The sequence below is a fragment of the Zeugodacus cucurbitae genome, chromosome 6, assembly GCF_028554725.1.
Source record: "Zeugodacus cucurbitae isolate PBARC_wt_2022May chromosome 6, idZeuCucr1.2, whole genome shotgun sequence".
In the NCBI taxonomy this organism is placed as follows: domain Eukaryota; kingdom Metazoa; phylum Arthropoda; class Insecta; order Diptera; family Tephritidae; genus Zeugodacus; species Zeugodacus cucurbitae.
The window spans coordinates 37374592-37395192 of NC_071671.1; the positions used below are offsets into that span (position 1 = coordinate 37374592).

The 20601-nt window shown below is 35.3% G+C and overlaps 2 protein-coding genes and 1 long non-coding RNA gene across 4 annotated transcripts; 2 read left to right on the forward strand and 1 right to left on the reverse strand.

Annotated features, from left to right (window-relative positions):
* The first annotated feature begins 972 nt into the window (after positions 1–972).
* Positions 973–5124, forward strand: LOC105217814 (alpha-1,3-mannosyl-glycoprotein 2-beta-N-acetylglucosaminyltransferase). Of its 2 annotated transcripts, none has more exons than XM_011193014.3 (8): positions 973–1669; positions 2024–2785; positions 2855–3135; positions 3197–3346; positions 3403–3507; positions 3579–3669; positions 3737–3907; positions 3963–5124. In XM_011193014.3, exons 2-8 carry the CDS (start codon positions 2246–2248, stop codon positions 4074–4076), a joined length of 1452 nt encoding a protein of 483 aa, XP_011191316.1. In that variant the 5' UTR covers positions 973–1669; positions 2024–2245; the 3' UTR covers positions 4077–5124. The 2 variants fall into 2 exon arrangements, with proteins under 2 accessions (XP_011191316.1, XP_011191317.1); XM_011193015.3 differs by having other exon boundaries at positions 2027–2785.
* On the reverse strand, positions 4892–12987 carry LOC105217813 (ventral anterior homeobox 2b). Its single transcript, XM_011193013.3, has 3 exons — positions 12421–12987; positions 6094–6242; positions 4892–6030 (listed from the first exon to the last, which is right to left on the reverse strand). The coding sequence occupies exons 1-3, from the start codon at positions 12701–12703 to the stop codon at positions 5179–5181; spliced, it is 1284 nt and encodes a 427-aa protein (XP_011191315.2). The 5' UTR covers positions 12704–12987; the 3' UTR covers positions 4892–5178.
* A 3281-nt stretch (positions 12988–16268) lies between these two features.
* LOC128922415 (uncharacterized) lies at positions 16269–16915 on the forward strand. Its single transcript, XR_008471642.1, has 2 exons — positions 16269–16551; positions 16627–16915. It is a non-coding gene; the product is annotated as an uncharacterized LOC128922415 (long non-coding RNA).
* The last annotated feature ends 3686 nt before the right edge of the window (positions 16916–20601 follow it).

Genomic DNA, 20601 nt, shown 5'->3' on the forward strand with positions numbered 1-20601 from the left:
TTCGAGTGGCGATGTATCGCTAACAATCGACTATATAAGGGCTGCCGGGCTGGCAGCAAGACACAGTTCTGATAAGAGTGTTGTCGAGTGAGGACAATTCTAAGGAGAGAGTTGTCGAGCAAAGTGTAAACAAGTTATAAGTTAGAGTTGTAAAGTAGAGTATTGAGTACTAAAGTGTTAAGTTATAAGGAATTAGAAATAAAGATTAGTGTATAGCCATTAAAGTGTGACTTTTATTTGACAATCCAGTGATCGAACTCAGGGTAGAGTTTTAGAGTAAACGATAGATTTTGGAAATCCGTTACAATATAAACATCGATACATGTTGTGATAATTGTAACGGACTTCCAAAATCTGTATTTTACTCTAAAACTCTACCCTGAGTTCGATCACTGGATTGTCAAATAAAAGTCGCACTTTAATGGCTATTGTAACGGATTTCCAAAATCTGTCGTTTACTCTTAAACTCTACCCTGAGTTCGATCACTGGATTGTCAAATAAAAGTCGCACTTTAATGGCTATAATTGTCCTCACTCGACAATTCTCTTATTAGAACTGTGTGTTGCTGCCAGTCCGGCAGCCCTTATATAGTCGATTGCTAGCAAGTTATCGTCACTCTAACATTCTGGCAACTACGAATGTCGATGTCTAGAAACATCTGGCAAGTTATCGATTTCGATTGTCAATTCTGACAACTTAAGTCTGATCGTCCCGATTAGACATAGTCCCAGAACCAAACGCTTAGCATTTCTTCCCTTAATCTCGTCTTCTAGGACACTTTCGTCCTCCTTAACATTCCTTTATCCATTTAAGTAATCTTTCATTCCTGACAGCTACTAACTTGAAACTGGTGCACTGTGCCTTTGCGATTGCACGTTCTGCAAAATTGTGAAGAACATTTTAGTTTAATGCGCTTTAAGGGTATAATATAATATTTGCTTTTCTACTTAATGATTCACAATAGTTTTGTTGACACAACTGTTTACTGACGGCAAAACAGCTGTTAACGAATACAGAGCTGTGACATTTCGTTTGCAAATTTACAAGCAAATATAAAAATAAAATTTTTCATTTTTAGCTAGACGATAAATATTTAATTGGAGTTTAACTTCAAAAATATGGGATAGAAGACCTGGATTAGGTGTACCTGGTGTTTGGTGTTGGTGCGTTGCGAAATCTTATTTAAATAATAATCGACCAATCCTATTTGAAAATACTTAATCTAATTATTGGCGATCGGCGCATATGTGGCAATAAACTAAAAACAAATTGTATGCTTCGTGGTATACTGTCTCACAATTGGTGTTAATTTAAGAAGCGTTGGTATATTTTCGGAGTGTATCTTCTACAAATACATAATTAAGGGCTATACCACAATTTTTCCACTGAATGGTATTTATGCCAGATAACTGTGCGGGTGGTATATTATTGCCAAATGGCGACGTGTTGCCCGCTCCTATAGCATCAACGTAAACTAGTCACTCAAGCGTATAGTTTTGCTCTGTATTACGGTAGTATATTGCTTATTTAATGGGAGTATATCCAGCATACACAACGACGGGAGCGGTTGAGGGAGTTAGTGGAATACAAATAACAAAATTACGTTAATGACTCGGAGGGTGTGCAGGAAATAGTTCAACAGTACGTACGCGATTAGCAATTGTTCAGGTGGGTATTAAAAAAGTAATTAATTCTGAATAATGTTAATACTTTCAAGGTTGAAAACTATTGAAAGCAGCTTATAGTTATTAGTAAAATAATAGTGCAAAAAAGCCAAACCATTGAACCAATTGTTCTAGTTTTTACGTGTATGTATAATTAAAATTTTGAGAATATTAACTTGCTAAAAATTACTAAAGGCACATAAAATTTATTCATACATATATAAAATTGTTCAAATTTTGCATATTTTCTCTTATCAGCCTATAGTAATTAAATTGCGGCATTAGTGCAGTATATTGATATGTGATGTAAACATACATACATACGTATTTATGATTTATGACATTATTTCTATTTTAGAAGAAAACCTTTACCGTGCAACAGTGAAAGCTAAAATATTGCTTATCAGACGATCCACATTTATAGTTGGAACAACTGAAAATATAACGCAGAAACGTAAAATGTTCCAGTAAACTATTAATTATACAATAACTGAACTGGAAATACTAGACGAAGTTGAAATTTGAATTTTATGTATTTCCAACTGACTCAGATACAAATTCCCACCTATTTCGCATAAAAATGCGTTCACGCAAGATCCTCATTATAGCTGGTTTTCTAACAACCTGGACTTTTATAACATATTATTTTTTAATACGAAATAGTAACATATATCCCTTAAAGGATCAATTGCTCATGCAAAAGTTAAGTAAATTGGAGCGCGAATCTCGAATAGAAAACATCGAAAACAGTAAACTGGTAGGACAGCTAATAGGAATTATAAAGAAAAAAATGACTTCAGATGACGTTAAAGAACCACAGCCATACAAAGAAACAAAGGAACGCCCTATAGGAATAGTTGCTCTTCGACCAGATCATCCTTTGAGTTTAGAAGGAACTAATCGTATAAACGGTAATGCCGAAAAAACGCCTGAAGACGACGTCGGAGATAACGGAAAAGGTACTCTATTGGTAAAACCCACCATGACTCATATGCCCAATGGCGAACCCGTTATACCAATATTGGTAATAGCTTGTAATCGTGTTTCCATACGAAAATGTCTTGACAATTTGGTGCAATACAGACCAAATGCTGAACAGTTTCCAATTATAGTGTCGCAGGTAAACACATTTAATATAAAACAATAATATATTAATATAATAATATACAAATATGAAATATATATCCAGGACTGTGGTGACCAGCAAACGAAGAAAACAATTCTAAGTTATGAATCACAGGTCACACTAATTGAACAACCCGACCAATCCGACATATTAACGCCACCACGAGAAAAGAAATTCAAAGGCTATTACAAGATAGCACGTCACTACGGCTGGGCACTGAATACAACATTCCAAAGAGGCTACGAATATGTGGTCATTGTAGAGGATGACTTAAATGTAGCGCCTGATTTTTATGAATACTTTTTGGGTACACATGCTCTTCTCAAACAAGATCCCTCACTGTGGTAAATGAACTTCTTCTCAAGCATTAAACAATTGGTAAACGTTTTTCATTCATTTCAACAGGTGTGTATCAGCGTGGAACGACAATGGTAAAGACAAATTTGTGGACAACGCAAAGCCTGAGTTGTTATATAGAACAGATTTTTTCCCGGGACTCGGTTGGATGCTTACTAAAAATTTATGGCAAGAATTATCTGTTAAATGGCCAAAATCGTAAGTTTTTTATTTGATTCTCTTTCCCCGACTGAATCCTGTTTTATTTTTTATAGATTTTGGGACGATTGGATTAGACATCCGGAGCAACGGAAAGAAAGAGCTTGCATCAGACCGGAAATATCGCGGACAAGAACCTTCGGAAAAATCGGGGTCTCGAAGTATGTACACTTGAAAGTAGTGATTTAAAAGAAAACCAACTAAGATTCTAAAACTTATTTTTTTCTTGCAGTGGGTTATTTTTTGACAAATATCTTAAGTATATTAAACTTAGTGAACATTTTGTAAATTTTTCTAAAATGAACCTCACCTATCTATTAAGAGTAAGTATTGTTGTTAATTAGTTAGTTAGACAACGCCACTTTAAAGCAGATATTTCATAAATTTCAGCAAAACTACGATCGTGTATTTTTGAATGACGTTTATTCTTACCCTATTGTAACATACGACGAATTGCGCAGAAATCTCATTAAAACTGACGGCCCAGTTCGAATACAATATGCAACTAGAGAGCAATATAAACATATAACATCTATTTTAGGACTCATGGGCGACTTCAAGGTAAGCATATTACGTGTATTTCTGTCAGATTACTGAATTGCGTATTCTTTTGTAGAGTGGTGTGCCGCGGACTGCTTACCATGGCATTGTTTCGTTCTTTTACCAAAAACGTCGTGTATTCTTGGCACCGAGCGCTAACTGGAAGGGATACGATCTCTCATGGAGCTAACATAATGTTGTACATGTTTTGAACTTGAACTAACTAGTACCATTTGAGAGCTAATATTTTTAGTGAATATAACCCACATGTCGCAATGAAGCACCACATAATATATGCAAGGATTATATGTTTGATTACGTATTTTGTATGGGCTTCACTTCTGTAATGTGCATGCTTACAAAGCTACCTTGAAGGTTTATTATAAAATTATAACTAATAGCCGCAACCAAAAACTAAACTAAGTTAGCTGCGTGAGTGTTAATTTAGAATGTGTTGTATTTATTTATACATATATTAATGAAGCTAGACATACAAGCAGGTAATATACCTATGTAAACATACATATGTAATATAAACCCCTATTTACACACTATTACTTTTATAAATTTAAGCAAATTCTACAAATTCCTGCAGGAAGTATTTTTGCTCATTTAGTTAACAATTATGGTAGTTCTATTCAATGTGCTCTCTAGCAAATAGACAATGAAAATATATTGCTATTTGTTCAATTTTTGTGTGATTGCCCTTTATGATATACATATGTATATAGATGATAAGTTTGCCAATATAAATAATTAAGATTTGATTTTGTGTTGAATAAGTGCGCATTTGTATCGTTTCCTATTTACCAAGTAACGAACTGTTGTGATTTGTATATGAACGATTGTATTTAGTTGATATTTGAGATAATTTTTATATAAATGTCGTGAAGCTTCAATTTTCACTTAGGTCCATTGCATATTCTAATACGGACATATTTGCTTGCTCATACATAAATGTAAATATAACCCAAGTACGATCCAGATGTTTCCAATTGAAATGTATGAAGAGTCCAACATTTATATGAATTACGTTGGTACAATTTGGTTGAATTTTAGCATAAATGTCACTATTCAAAAATAAATGCGTTAACATTACTCTTCTTCTGTCATTTGATAAAGTAAATAAATTATTTTATTGTGCCACAGTACGATTAAGTTCTTATAGATCAAACTGTAATATTCCATAAGATATTCAATAAAACAATTGTCCTCTATTTTTATGTACCAACTATGTATATCCACTTTGTATGTTTCTATAGTGGGTTCAGATGTGTCACTCAAGAAAAATGTTAAGAGTCATCGGGTTCATCGATTTGCTCACAGTCTATGTCACTGCAGTCGGAGTCGGATCTTGAAGGCATCAAGTGGTTTCTTGGATTGCGTGATGTGCCCAATTTTTCGCATTCACTCGAATTGCCACCGTTAATTCTCTTCTGCAAGAAGGTGGCGTTCGTATCACCAAAGACCCGCTCAAGCTCCGCCAAACCGTTCGAGGTAGTGGTGTCTCCTTCAAGTGGCATTGCACCATATTTGAGCGCTAAATAAGTGTCCTGTGTGGCGCTATTTGTCAATGGATTTTCGTTGCGACAATACGAGTTAACATTGACCAGAGCTGTGGCCATCGGAAGGGTGTTATACTCCATGAAGCGATTCACAAATTCACCCGGCGCTCTGTAGGGCTTATTTGGCGATTCCAGCTGAGCGGGTCGGTTCACATTACTATCTGAGCAGTTAGCATTTCCAGCGGCTGCGGTGGCCAAGCTGTAGGGTATGGCGTAATTCAGCGGTTGTCCTCGCGCTAAGATGGCGTTTCGGGCACTCTCAATCACTGGCAATGGCGGCATTAGAGTCGGAGTTGCCGCACCACTGGAACTGGCTGTTGTGGCTGGTAAATTTGTGTTGTAAGGCCGCATTGTGGTTGCCATCGGAGACGATGCTAAACCGCCATTCAACATGATCGACTGAAATGGTGTTGGACCCGCGGGTGTTTGGCTGAAGAGCCAGAGGCGGTCACCGACTACCATTGGGCGAGCTAGACCACCAATACCCAGCTGCGCATAGTAATGAGAGGCGAGCGATTCAACATCGGCAGTGTATTTCCGTTTCCATTTTGTGCGTCGATTTTGAAACCAAATTTTGATCTATAAAAAAACGGCAAGTTGGTAAAAGGTTTGCGATGAAATTGAAGAAGTATAAGAATGTACCTGAGTTTCCGTTAAGTGTAACTGCTTTGCTAGTGCGGTTCTCTTGGCGACGGACAGGTATTTTCCTCGTTCGAATTCCGTTTCTAAGGCTTTGATCTGAGAGGCTGAGAAAGCGGTTCGTGGTCGTTTTTTCCGGTCGTCATTAATATCTGCAACAAACATAGAGAGTCAGAAAAATGTATAGAAGGAATAAATGTTCAGTATGCTTCAGTTAAGGTGTAGAAATTTGGAAGAATCCTAGAAGTCAGAGGATGTTTCGCTATCCTCAAAGCTTTAAATTTTTATCGAAAGCTATCAGAACAAGAATGTTGATAAAAGTTTTTACATGCCGAAAATTAATCTCTCGCAACATGTTTTACAGAGTATAATAGTTAGTTCACATAACGGTTGTTTGTGTCACCTAAAACTAAAAAAGTTGGATATAGGGATAAATGAGGAGGGACTTTTCAAAAGGGGATATTTACATTTTTATTTGTTTTTTAACTAAGTATGCAGTTTTGTTCTTAGTGCTAATATACACACTTATCATCTGAGCGAGAAGTTTCCAAGTGAAAAAGCTTCAAATGTGAGTGTCCGTTACAAAAGGGGATATTTTTACTCATAAAAATATAGCTTTGTTCATTTTAAAACATAACGGGATATTTACAAATTAATTATTTCTAGTGCATGCTAGACTTTTCAAAACGGGATATTTACTTTTACAAAGTGTTTTATTTGTTTAGGACCTGCAGCCCCTCTAAAAATCCCAAATTAGTATCCTTTATTAGTTAGAGCTCGAATTAATTTTTATTGTATAGTGTAATTTTGGTTTTGACATTCGGCTAGTTTTTTCACTTGCTAATTTCGTGAGTATAAGATACCTTGCTGAAATATATTTTCAAAATTTGGGTGAAAGTGCAAATCCATTCCGTTGACTTTGGTTATACGCAAGTCTTATATAACCGAAAGACGAAGATTGAACAAGAAATGTTTTTGTCACGGTTGATAACTCCACATAAAATAGAAAAAAATGTTAGGATGTAGATATCCCGTTTTGAAAAGTCACCCCTCATATGTACATATATACGATATATGTAAGTAAACAGGGTAATGACTTTTAGTATTGGATTTTAGTATTGATTATTTGAAACAAAATTAACTTTGGCGGAAGAAACTCATAGATACGTGTGGGGCTTTCAGTCAAGTAACTTTAAGTTCAACGAATCTAGAAAGTTTGGTTGATATAGCTTTAGAAGTTTACGAGATGTGTACAAAAAACTTAGTAGTGGCGGGGCCACGTCCACTTCTCCAAAAAAATTACACCCAAATATGCCCCTTCATAGTGCGATCCTTTGTACTAAATTTTACTTTCATAGCTTTATTTATGGCTATGGTTCCAGGAAACACGTATACCAAGTTTCATCAAGATATCTTAATTTTTGCTCAAGTTACACCTTGCACAGACGGACGGACGAGCGGACAGATAGACAACCGGATTTGAATTCCATTATTCACCCTGATCACTTTGCTATATATAACCCTATATCTAACTCGTTTAGTTTTGGGTGTTACAAACAACCGTTATGTGAACAAAAATATTATACTCTCTTAGCAACTTTGTTGCGAGAGTATAAAAATATTTTATCACTTTATATGATTACAGATTTCAATAATATAGATTTACCCACAGTTTTAGTTATTTACTTCACAACAAGTTGTATTTAAATACATTAAAACATGTATTTTGTAATTTTCTTTGTTGCAGTTTACTATTGTTTGGCTCTTGACGTCTATATCTCATGCCTTTGTTACACGATTTAGGAAATCTATAAGTATAAAATCATATTCTTCGTTTGCCCCCATACAATATAGAAAGACTCTTTTAAAATTGTTCCCTGATAGTAAATTTTAAATTTTGTTTAATGTCCTGGTCAGAAAGTTCGATTTATGGAAGGAAATTTGTATGAAATTTGACTTCTATTTCCACTTCAAGAGTTCGAGTTATGGAGAACTTCGAGTTATAGAAATTCGAGTTAGGGAAGAAAATTTGGCTTCTAAAAGCTATTGCCAATTCGAGTGTTCGAGTTATGGAGATCTTCGTCTTATAGAAGGTTCGAGTTATGGAAGTTCCACTGTAGTTCCCAGACGAGGGTATCAAAAAGACGCCGTGATGGAGAATCTTCATCAGAAACTTAAAATGTTCTTGCATGTCGAAGAGAATATGCATCGCAATCGCGTGCTAGAGAGTTGAGTACCGAGTGTGCAACGGCTTGAAGAACAGAATATTAGAAATATACGAAGTCGAACTCTGAGCGTTCCTAACGCTTTCATAATTAGAGAGAAAGACTGCGGACTTCAAAGACTAGAGGTCGTAATCAAGTTTATCTCATTACAAAAATATATGATTATATGTTAAAATTTTCTTCATTTTACTTTTTTTAAATGACCCCACCCAAAACCAGAAAGAACATACATAAGTACGGGAGAGTGTGTATGTGTGTGTAGAAACTTTTGTGTTTTTGAAATGTTTGTTTAAACCCGTGCGAAGCCGGAGCGGGCTGCTAGTTTCAAATATTTACAGAAACTAAACAAAAATATTTACAGAAACTAAAAAATTTTCGATGGAATAAATTTGAATTCGCTGCGGAATAAATGATTAGATTATGTTGCATTCATTACATTAAATCACAATTACAACATACTCTAATATTGCAAATTATTTAAATACCGTTAGTTTTGTATATTACTGAATAGGAAATGCAAATTAGAAGAATGTTGCCGATTTGAAAGTCTTGGGGCGGATATAATTCCGCGTCTGTTCCGGTTACGTAGACCCGACTGTCGTGGGAACGGTTAACATGTCCATATTAGCAAATAACAATAATTTTATATAAAAAAAAAAATACTAATTTAAATTCAAAGTTACCATTTTTTACTTCACGTGTTTATGTCACATCAATCAGTATATATTCTCTTTGTTTCTAAGAACGTCAAGCAATTTTCATACATTATTATTGTTAGGTACCTTTGTTACACTTTTTGCATGTCTCAGCTGATATATTGGAAAACTTCACCTTCGAGTGAATTCAATTCGGCATCAAAGTCACCTCATCGAGTAAATCGACATATATATATATATACCCCTAAATTGGCCATCAATGAACTTTTTTGTGTATTTATAACTTAAAATATAATTTGAATGTATATGAATGTTTATTTGTATATATGTATGTAAATACTATAATATTAGTTGTGTGTTCTTTTATAAAGAGAATTAAATGGGTGTCATTATTTAGACTAATTACACATTGATGAAAGCTATTTGCCCAATTATTTTTGGCACGACTGTTGATTAACACAGATTTTATGTACATATGTATGTATTTACGTTTAAGCACCTTTGCGACACTTGGATGATCTTCCCGTTGACAAAAGTGTAAGTCTAATTGACTATTATCCACAACTTGCTGAACACTTGTGCCACAGCTAATGATTTTACAAATTTCGTTAAATATCTTCATACGAGCCAAAATCACTTCGTGTTGACATTTTATTCATTAAAAACAAACACCCACAAAAAACTACACAGATCTATTGTATGTCATATGTATATACTATATACTAAGTAATTCTCAAAAATAAATACACGCACGTAGATACAGTGGTGATCAAATAAATAACATCGTTTAAATCAGCTGATCAAAATGAGTAGTCGATTTGTCTTACTAAGTATATATGTCTGATGTTTACAGTGTAGAATGCAATAAACTGTTTGAAATTCTAATGTCAGTAGTCGAACATCACTGTATGCCTTCATTAAAACCCTGCACCTATCACCTGAACTGATTATCGCTCTTCATTCGAAACAAGATTTTTATTAAAACGTATTTTCCGAAAATATATAACAAGATTTCACACAATTTCGTTGGGAATGAGCTATCCGTTTGATTTTGTCAATATTGTTGTCCCTAAAGAAATTCGTTATTGAAAGTCGCATTTATCGAACATTTATTTCTCTGTATACTGAAGCATATTCTTATATTTTGATATTTTGAGCTATTCTCGAATGCCTTGGTCCTTTAAGGTCCTACATTCTTTCCGGTGATAACAGTATACAGAAGCATATTAGAGCAGTTCTGCGAAGCAGGGAGTATTACTAACATTCCAAACTACAAAGTTCCATTTCACTTTGACCAGTAATCTAATCTTATATCATTCTTGTTTGACCAACGTGAAATATGCTCGTAAATAGGTTTACTTGCATTTGGTACATGGTAAAGGTTTTAATGTTGTACGCAGCATAATAGATTTATTTACCTAACGGTTATTTTTGCAAATTTTAACCAATCAAGATGAATTTAATAAACGAGCATCATGAAATTACTGAGATAACTTTTAAATTAATTCAGGGACAATATTATATTACTGCCACTGCCATCTATAAACTATAAAATTCTATAACTGTTATAAAGCTCAACCACATGAGTTCTCTATCCAAAATTCAATCATAAACCAAAATTCTTTATCCTTGATCTAAAATAATACCCTTAACTAGAATTCTGTTAAAGTGTCATGACTTTTCATCCAATCGCATTTAAGTTATTGCCGTCAAAGTGATCCCACCTCAGCTCTTTTTGTTACAATGCAACGGTCTAATAATAAATATGACATGCATATTTAACGGCCAAGTACCCAAAAAACTATGCACCCCAACAAAAGTTTCTGAAAATGTATTGGGTGACCATAAATAAAATGATAGTATGTGAGTCGCACCGATAAATTGAAGATACAGTAGTTTTCCGAAATAGCGAATATTCGTTTTAACGAAAACCGCTTATAACGAACAAGCAAATTTGTTACATTAAATACCTTAAAAACATCGGTGATTTGTAAGTACTCGGTTTAACGAACAACATGACGAAGACATATGAAGAAGAGAAAAAAATCAAATAACATCGAACAAGAATTAAAAATATAACTTGAAATAATCCAAAAGAAATTTGCAAATTGAAAAAATGTTGAATTTTATAAAAAGCTTAATATTATTGATCAGCACCAAATAGAAGTATAAGTGTCAGAATTGGTCCACTTTGGATGAATACATTGGGTTTGAATTGTTTTATTATGGTTTTTCATTCTTTAACAAATAATTAATAAAACAATTTATTAAACGAAATATTCGATGTAACGAACAGGCCTGACAATTAATGTGTTCTTTTTTCGGAAAACTACTGTATTATGCCATGATCATCCGTACTATATGAGCCCATATTTTGACAATAGCGACTATTTCACCTTTCCCAAACCCAAAAAGTGAGTCCCAGAAAAAAGATTTCATCAAGTGTGCGGTCAGCATGGAAACAAAAAATATTTACAAAGTCTCGAAGCCGTATTTTGATTTTTTAATCGATGAAATAAAACGTGCAAAGAGCAAGCGGGTGCAAAATACATATGTAGTACGAATAGTGACTTCTAAATGTGCATTTTTGATATATTCCAATGAATTGTCAGAATACCTACGAAATTGTTTGAGTTCTTGTATAAATAGCTGTAACATACATATAGGTATTCAATGATAGGTTACTATTTATGCCATCATCTGCAGTTTGAGACCGCTTTAGAATAACACATTCGTAGGTTCAAGTATCATATAACGTGGAGAGAACTCCAAGCTATTTTTAATATTCGAACCAACAAGTATTTACACGACCAACGAAGCGACGTTTATTGTTTCATATATTTTTCTCTGCTTTTGATCATTTTATTTCCTTGTAGCATGACAAACCTAGAGCTAACATTTTAACTTATATTATTTTATGTAACGAAATAGTTTAATGTTTGGACCATATTGCTATTACTTTAAATTTTACATATTAGAAAATAAAAACTAGGAAGGTAACTTGGTATGGATGAGGATGAGGTTATACCTTACAATCTAAGTATACGTAATCTCCATATTACGTAACTCTTTACTGGGAAGACGATTTATATAAGGTGAGTTTCGCCACAGATCTCCATCCCATAGTCTGTAGTTTCAGCAGTTTATTTTCGGAGGGTTCATAGGTAATTGGTAGTATTAATACCCTAATTACCGCTTGACTGATCATAACATTTACATTTTTAGTGGGAAGTAAGCATTAAAATCGGTAGATATGTCAAAAAAATTACGGTTATGTAGAGCAAAGAATTTTAATTTTCCGCCTATAGAATTTTCTAAAAAAGTTGTATCTATTGTTCTTAAAGCATTACTCATAATCTTGCCATATTTTCTTGAGTAGTGTTCCCGTTTTAGAATGAATATGTGCATATATTTACTTGGAATTCTGATAACAATGTAGAGTCACTTACTACTGCCATCTTCAGATGCAACATCACTTTTCGAATCCTCGATGCCGTCTCCCGGGATGCTCGATACCAATAGTTCTACTCTTGATTGCACTTCAGCATTGCTGTCACATTCAATGTCTAAATGTTCAACTTCATTACACTGTTGCGCGGTGTTTGAAGCATTTTTAGTCGAATCACTTAACGTCGTAAAATATTCACTACATTTGCCGGAATTCGGTTTCGACAATATATTATCAATTGAAAAATTATTCTGAAAACAACGCACGACCGAACGCGTATCCATTTTCTTAAAAGTCTTGGAACTCCCAAAATATTATTATTGCGTGAATACTTATTAAGTGTGAATTGACCGCCGGAATATGTATGATGAAGCGTAAAACGCTTTGCACATCCTTCACGGATTGAGGTTGTACGTCTAATATTGTAGTTCACTTTGCCAGCGGCGCAAGTGATCTTCAATGCATGTGTATAACACAGCATCCAAACACAAGAGCAGGAAAGCAGATAGCTGAGAGCCCTATGTGTGTCCGCATATGTCAACGCGTTAGAGTGAACGAATGATCAAATTGTACAGCCTCCATGCGACGCTTCCTTTTCACAGGCGGTGGTGGGCGTGACGAAGACTTTTCATTTGTGCACGCACACTTCAATGTCTGGAAGTCAAATACCGTTTAAACACGTCTCTACATTGCGATAATTAGCCATATATTTAAGCAAATGAGCTACAAGTGGCGCAATTAAGAAATCCTCATGAGTTACAAATATTTGTTTATATTTACTTATTTGTGTATTTAATATTGGTAATTAACCATTTGCGTCCTAAAAGATCATTGATATGAAAGAAGAATGCCCGATTTATGTCTCTTAAAATTGGCCAATAATATGAGCGGATGTGTATTTTGCACTCGGTTGAATAAATCTGTGTATCCGTGTATTTAATTAATACTTGTTTTAATATTATAATACAAATATTTTAATAATTATTATAATTAATTATCTTTTTTTCATTTCCAAGTTGGTCATTCTCCCACAATTCGCTATATGTGTTTTATGTGGAATGTGTCAATATGGGTATACTGATTTCATTTGACTTTAAAGTAAGTTTTTCGATTTTTCTGCAAACTTTTTAAAGACATTTCGGTAAACATGTTCCGGATACTGTTTTGATACTAAAAAATTAACCTAATCGACTTATGAAGTTTATTATAAATGAACACCCACATCTAACGTAATATCTTTTATAAAAAATTTGTGCAGATATCTCGAAATATGCTCCACTTCTTTGTTTCAAATGATAGAGCATGCACTTACAATATATATGATGTTCGGCTGTAACCGAACTTAACTCTCTGTTACTCATTAATCGAAATTAATTCCCCCTATAACTAAATAAATAATCAGAAAAATAAACTTAAAAAAATCGAATTTCGTTTGCCGGTTCATCTTTATTGGAAAGCAAGCTTTGTTGCTTTGCCGTCACAAGAAGTGAGTCAAAATGGCGTTACTTTATGCTAATTGGTGCAGCAGAAGTTCCTCTACGGTCTGACAACGAATCAACCTTATTTCCACATGATCCGTAAAATTACAACAAAACTGTACAGATAGATGCACATACATACGTACGCACAATTGACTATTCGGAGCACCTAGCCCCTGCGCCATAAAATTTATAATCATATTTAAGACGAAAATGTTAAATATGTCGGGCCATACACAGAGATTCATTATTTGCAATTAGGAAAATTAAGATGTCATTTTCGTTTGCGAAACATTTTGTCAGTGCGGCAAATTTAATCGCAAAACTAAATCAACTTGACATATTCAGGGATGGACGCGAATTCTGTTGCGGAACGAGTGTGACGGAGAGCGCATAGTGGCACGGTGGTCAGAAGTTCACTTTAAGCAGACAAATTATGTAAATAAAATTCTTATTGGTTATGTATTGATTCAAAATCGAAATTGAGTTTAGGTAAAAGGCAGAGAAATAAGCTTGTCGAGTCAAGTTTCAATATGAACAGACTTACTTACATATATCTTAACCTTGTGAATGAATGCCACGTAACCTGGGTTTTGAACACTTTTAAACCGTTCAAGTCTCCAGGACCGGACGGCATTATACCTACCGAGCGGCAAAGGTGTCCTGCAGTGGTGTCCTGCTGGTTGGTCCCTATCTACGCGAACTGTGTTAGGTTGGGCCACATTCCGATGGCAGGTTAGAGTGTCGTTCATCCCAAAAGCCGGGAAAAGTTCCCATGTTACGGCTAAGGATTTCAGGCCCGTCAGCCTTTCCTCGTGTCTGCTGAAATAAGCTGCTTACGGCGCAGCACGCTTACTGCAAAGGCGAGGTCCTTTTGGCCCACAATGGATCGAAAACGGTATTTGCAGCTACTGTTGCTCAGTGAGGCTCATCTCTCCGCGATCATTATAGTGTTTACTGGTCATTGCCCAATAGGCACACACCCGGTGAGGCTAGGGATCATATCTGATGCTAGTTGCCAAAGCTGTTTGGAGGAAGGCGAAGAGGAATCGTCCAAGCACTTCCGTCTTCAATGTCCAGCATTCGCCAGACTTAGGTTAAAGCACCTCATATCTTCGGCGAACCCAGCGAAGTGACTGGAATCGACATAAGCAGACTTAATAACTTTATTATTGAGTCCAAGCGCTTCGTCGCAACATAAGGGTCTTAGTGAACCGTTAGGAGTTTTTCCAGGTGTCACAATGGACAGTCGAATCTGTCTCAAAAAGTAGTTGCCTTTATGCCGCGATGTCTGAATTTAGCATCCCCGCAAAACTAATACGGCTGTGTCAGTTGACAACACCAAAAGCTCCGTTATGATTGGGTAGGACTTCTCCGAGCCGTTCGATTCCAAACGAGGTTTCAGACAAGGTGACTCTCTATCGTGTGACTTCTTTAACTAGATGCTGGAAAAAATAATACGAGCTGCAGAGCTAAATAGAGAAGGTACAATCTTCTATAAGAGTGTACAGATATCGGTATACGCCGATGATTTAGATATCATTGCACAACCGCGCCGTTAGTTCTGCTTTTCCCCGCCTGGATAAGGAAGCGAAGCGAATGGGTCCGGTGGTGAACGATGACAAGACGAAATATCTACTCTCATCAAACAAACAGTCAGCGCATTCGCATATTGCCTCCCACTTCACTGTTGACAGTAATAACTTCGAAGTCGTAGATAATTTTGTATATCTGTGAACCAGCATCAACAACACCAACAATGTCAGCCTCGAAATCCAGCGCAGAATCACTCTTACCAACAGGTGCTACTTTGGACTGAGTGGGCAACTGAAAAGTAAAGTCCTCTCTCGACGAACCAAAATCAAACTCTACAAGTCGTTTATCATTCCCGTCCTGATTTATGGTGCAGAAGCGTGGACGCTGTCAACATCAGATAAGGCGACACTAGGAGTTTCCGAGAGGAAAATTAATACGAATGCCGCAGAATGGCATAGTTCAGCGAATAAAAAGACAGCGGCTACGCTGGCTAGGTCATGTTGTCCGAATGGACGAAAACACTCCAGCTCTGAAAGCTTCGATGCAGTACCCGCCGGAGGAAGGGTCAAATTGTGTGTTATCTTAATAAAACTATATCAGTAAATTGCGAGAGTATAAAATGTTGCACCCGAACTTAGCCTTTACTTACTTGCTTTTTTTTAATTTTTGGAAACGTTGTACAAATGTTGAATAACGGGAAAATATGGTATACATATTAATTTTTCTTTAGTTTTTGATATATTCATTTAATAACAATCACTTCAAATAAATAAATTTTCGTCTAGACTCTGGTGTTAAAATAAGAAAGAGGTAAGTTAAATTTAAGATCCTCTTCTCTCATCCTACTCCTAACAACAACATATTCAGAAAAATAACAAGAAATTCAAAACAGTTGACAATCAAACATTTATTTAGCATAAAGTTGACATTTCAAAACTTCTTCAAATTAAATCATTAAAATCTTTTAAAATTCTTTGCAATTATTGGTCGACCATGTGCACTGTTGCAGACTCTCATGACTCTCGGTGCATGCAACCAGACGCCTAATTAACGAATTTTCACGTCGTTTGTAAAATAGTTTATGAATAATTAAGACGTTTTAAATGTGCAGTTATGGGGTAGGCAAGTAAAAAACAAACTGCTGGCCGCAATCCAAATACAAACTTATAAAATTTATATTTCTTTCGTTTAAGGCGAACGCAAACAGAGCGACAACGATTTGTGCAGATTTCATGAAGGAAACTCCCGAGCCTCAAAGGCGTATGGACGTCTGTGGAGATGTCATGCATGTTTATATGTACTATCGAAATGACTGTTCTTACTTGTTTAATGTTGGTAACAAATGTAGACCAAAGTCTTTCCAAATTATCCAAAAAATTATGTATCGCCCCTCCCTTTTTGAGTGGGGGGCATTGATGAGCTACAAAAAACTGGGTAGTAGTGATATTCAGAAAATAATAAAATATAGATATAAAAATTCCATGCAAATGTTTTATATGTATAAAAGTTAGAAATACAAGATCTTGTTTATCCCTGCAAAACTAACATGGCTGTGTAAACTGTCGTTTTTTCCTTCAATATTTCTTTATTTATTGGATCTGCTTTGTTGAAAGCCTAACAATGAGTATTGAAATCTTAAATCTATTTATGACTAAAAGAGCCTCTTTTTAAACGTGTTTGATTGCGGGAATGTACCAAGGCATTTGCCAATGGGTTTGAATGTTCACGAAGTTTAGAAATATATTTCTTTCTGCTGTCCTCTATCTCCTTCTTTACCATAGGAATATCAAGATCATTATGGATATTTTCGTTACGCATGTACCATGGTGAACCCGTTATTGTTCTAAGCATTTTAGATTGGAATCTCTGAATTATATCAATGTTGGTTGCACAGGTCGTATCCCACAGTTGAATACCATACATCCAAATCGGATTTATGATTGCATTGTATTACAGGACTTTGTTGTCCAGGTTAAGTTTAGAATTTTTGTTTAAAAGCCAATTTAAATTTGCTGATCTTAACTTCATACAAGTTATTTTACTCGCTATATGTTTCCACCACGTCAGCCTTCTCCAGGTGAATCCCAAGATAAGTTACTTCATACGCTTGGGGTATTAGTACATTGTTTATTTTAACTGTGGATGTCAAAATGTTATTAGCTATTGGATAGTCTGCTGTATATATTATGTACAGAGTTTGGCCTAATACACTGCACTTATGTAGGTACACCAGCCCTTATTGCTAGTTCTTCTGATATGAAATCTGCTACTTTAACTGTAAATTTCTTATTTCTTAAATATGACTCCAATGTTTTACGCAATTCGTAAGGTAAAACGTTTTTCATTTTCATAAAAGGCCTTCTTGCAAGACCTTATCGAACGCCTTTTCTATATGATTTGCGAAGCAATTTGCCTTTTCCTCATTACTACGTGCCCAAATTTTCATTCGACAAAGGTTCTTTATACAATTTCAGTGTTGAATTCTTCATTGCGTTTAAGCGCTTTTATACTCTCGCAACAAAGTTGCTAAGAGGGTATTATAGTTTTGTTCACATAACGGTTGTTTGTAAGTCATAAAACTAAACGAGTTAGATATAGGGTTATATATATCAATATGATCAGGGTGACGAGACGAGTCAAATCCGAATGCCTGTCTGTCCGTCCGTGCAACGGATAACTTGAGTAAAAATTGAGATATCTTGATGAAACTTGGAACACATGTTCCTTGGAACCGAAATGGGCAAAATCGGACCACTTTTGGGCTTTTGGGCGGTTATTTGTATATATATCGCAAACCAATAAAGCTATATAAACCAAACTTTCTGCAGTCGGTTCTCTTACGTACCCCACCACACACCATGAAATTAGTTGAAATCGGATAATAACTACGCTCACCTCCCATACAAAGGTTAGGTTGAAAATTACTAAAAGTGGGCTATCTCAGTAACGAAAAACGTCAGAAATACTAAATTTTACAGAAAAAATTGCAGAAGGAAGCTGCACTCAGATTTTTTGACAAAATGGAAAATGGGCGTGGCATCGCCCACTTATGGGTCAAAAACCATATCTCAGGAACTTCGGTATATAATATTTTCTTGACACCCTGATGACACGTGTGGAAAATGGATTAAATCGGTTCACAACCACGACAACTTCCCATGTCACTCAATATTGAACTCCATCTTCTTCCTTCACTTTATAATATATATGTACATAAGGAACCAATGAAGGTAGCGAAATAAAACTTTAAACAAATACTGTATATGATATGTGACATCACTTGTGAAAAAATTGTCGCAATCGGACTTTTCAAAGCCCCGAATATCGAATATGAAGCATTACGTGCCCCATGGTAATTTTTCACCGAAAATTTCGATAAATCTCTCAGGTATCTTAATTTAATTTAGAGGAAATATTTTTCTTCTAATAGTGTAACTTCCCCTAGGTCTCATATACCTAATTATAGGATTTTCAAATTGGGTCAAATTGTGTGTTATCTTAATAAAAATATATCAGTAAATTGCGAGAGTATAAAATTTTCGGTTGCACCCGAACTTAGCCTTTCCTTACTTGTTTTAACTTACGTACAGCAGATTTCAGTTGACGCATAGTTGAAGGGGAACGACTTAATTGCCATTCACGTCTCGCTCGGCTTTTCTCGTTTACAAGCTTTTCTATTTCATTAGTAGTGATGTTTCTAAAAACCTTAATGTATCTTTTTGGTGTTGCCAAGACAGCTACATTAGTTTACATCATTAAATTCTATTATACTTTCATCAATATCTCTTCCTATATTTATTTTTAAATCGATTTTAATGTGGCTACTGATATATTTTCTAGTTTTATAAGATGTTAGAGATACTTTTGGATCAAATATCATGGGCTGCATAACTTTATAAGTGCAGGAGAATGATCAGAAGATATGTCAGTACATGTATCTGCAGTTATAAGCGATCTATCTATATTTTTGATTGCAGCAAAATCTATTAAGTCTTGTATTTTGTTTCTATCACTGGGCCAGTATGTCGTCTTACCAGGAGATATTATATCAAGGTTATTGTGCTTATTTAGAAAAGTGTAGTCCAGCTGTCTTCTTTTCGGATTAATAAGACGGGAGCTCCAGTATATGTATGTGTTTTGCATTGTAATCTCCATCTGCTAGAACTCTTGGACCTAGCTTTCCAAAAAAGTCTGTAATTTTAAAGCGAGGTGGACAATAGATTGAGGTCAGAACCGATTTTTTAAATAATTTGTTGTGGCTTGTAACTGCACTGTAGCATGCGGTTCTACAATAGTTTTTATTCGACAAAATATTTCTGTTTTGAAATTCCGAAATTTTAATTCCAATTTTCACCATGGAAATGTCATATTTTCTCGCATGATACTGCGGCCAAAATCAAAAGATTTTGATCAAACAAAAGGTGATATGCGGCGACATCGAAATACACGCACTATGGCAAAATAGTGCTTACATTTGTTATTATTATTATGTTTGGTTTTTGTGATCTGCCCGCACTCAACGCATTTGTCGTGTCTACGCTGGACGTGGCGTAAGATTTGGAATCATATTTTCAATACCTCCATTTGGTGGATTTTGAGGTTGTTGCATTTGCACAGCGTTGCCTTTTACCACATTTCCTTAGCTTCCTTGAATAAGGCTATTCTTAGAATTACCAGATTTCGAACACTGGTCTGTAATTTCTAGATTTTCGTTACGAGGGATATTCATCATTTTGTTACGACGAACTTGAACCTGAATGGCACATAATTCGAGCCACAGTGCCAAATAAAGAAGGTACAATCTTCTCTAAGAGTACGTTTATGATATTGATATCGTTGGACTTAATAACCTCGCCGTTAGTTCTGCTTTTTCCAGAATAGACAAGGAAGCGAAGTCAATGGGTCTAGTGTTTGATATTATCTCGTGATAAATGAAAATATTACTCTGACTGATATTAAGAATAAAGTCAGAAAAGCCAAACCAGACAATAATTTCCAACTTTGGGCAATAGTGAAGAATTCTTGGAAAAAATACCTAAACCGCGTTGTGAAGGCATAGTCAACTCTATGCAATGGCGCTGTAAGGCAGTTTTAGATAACATTAATCATATTACATTTTACCACAACATCAACATTTCTAGCTTCAAAATAATGCTAACTCACTCATT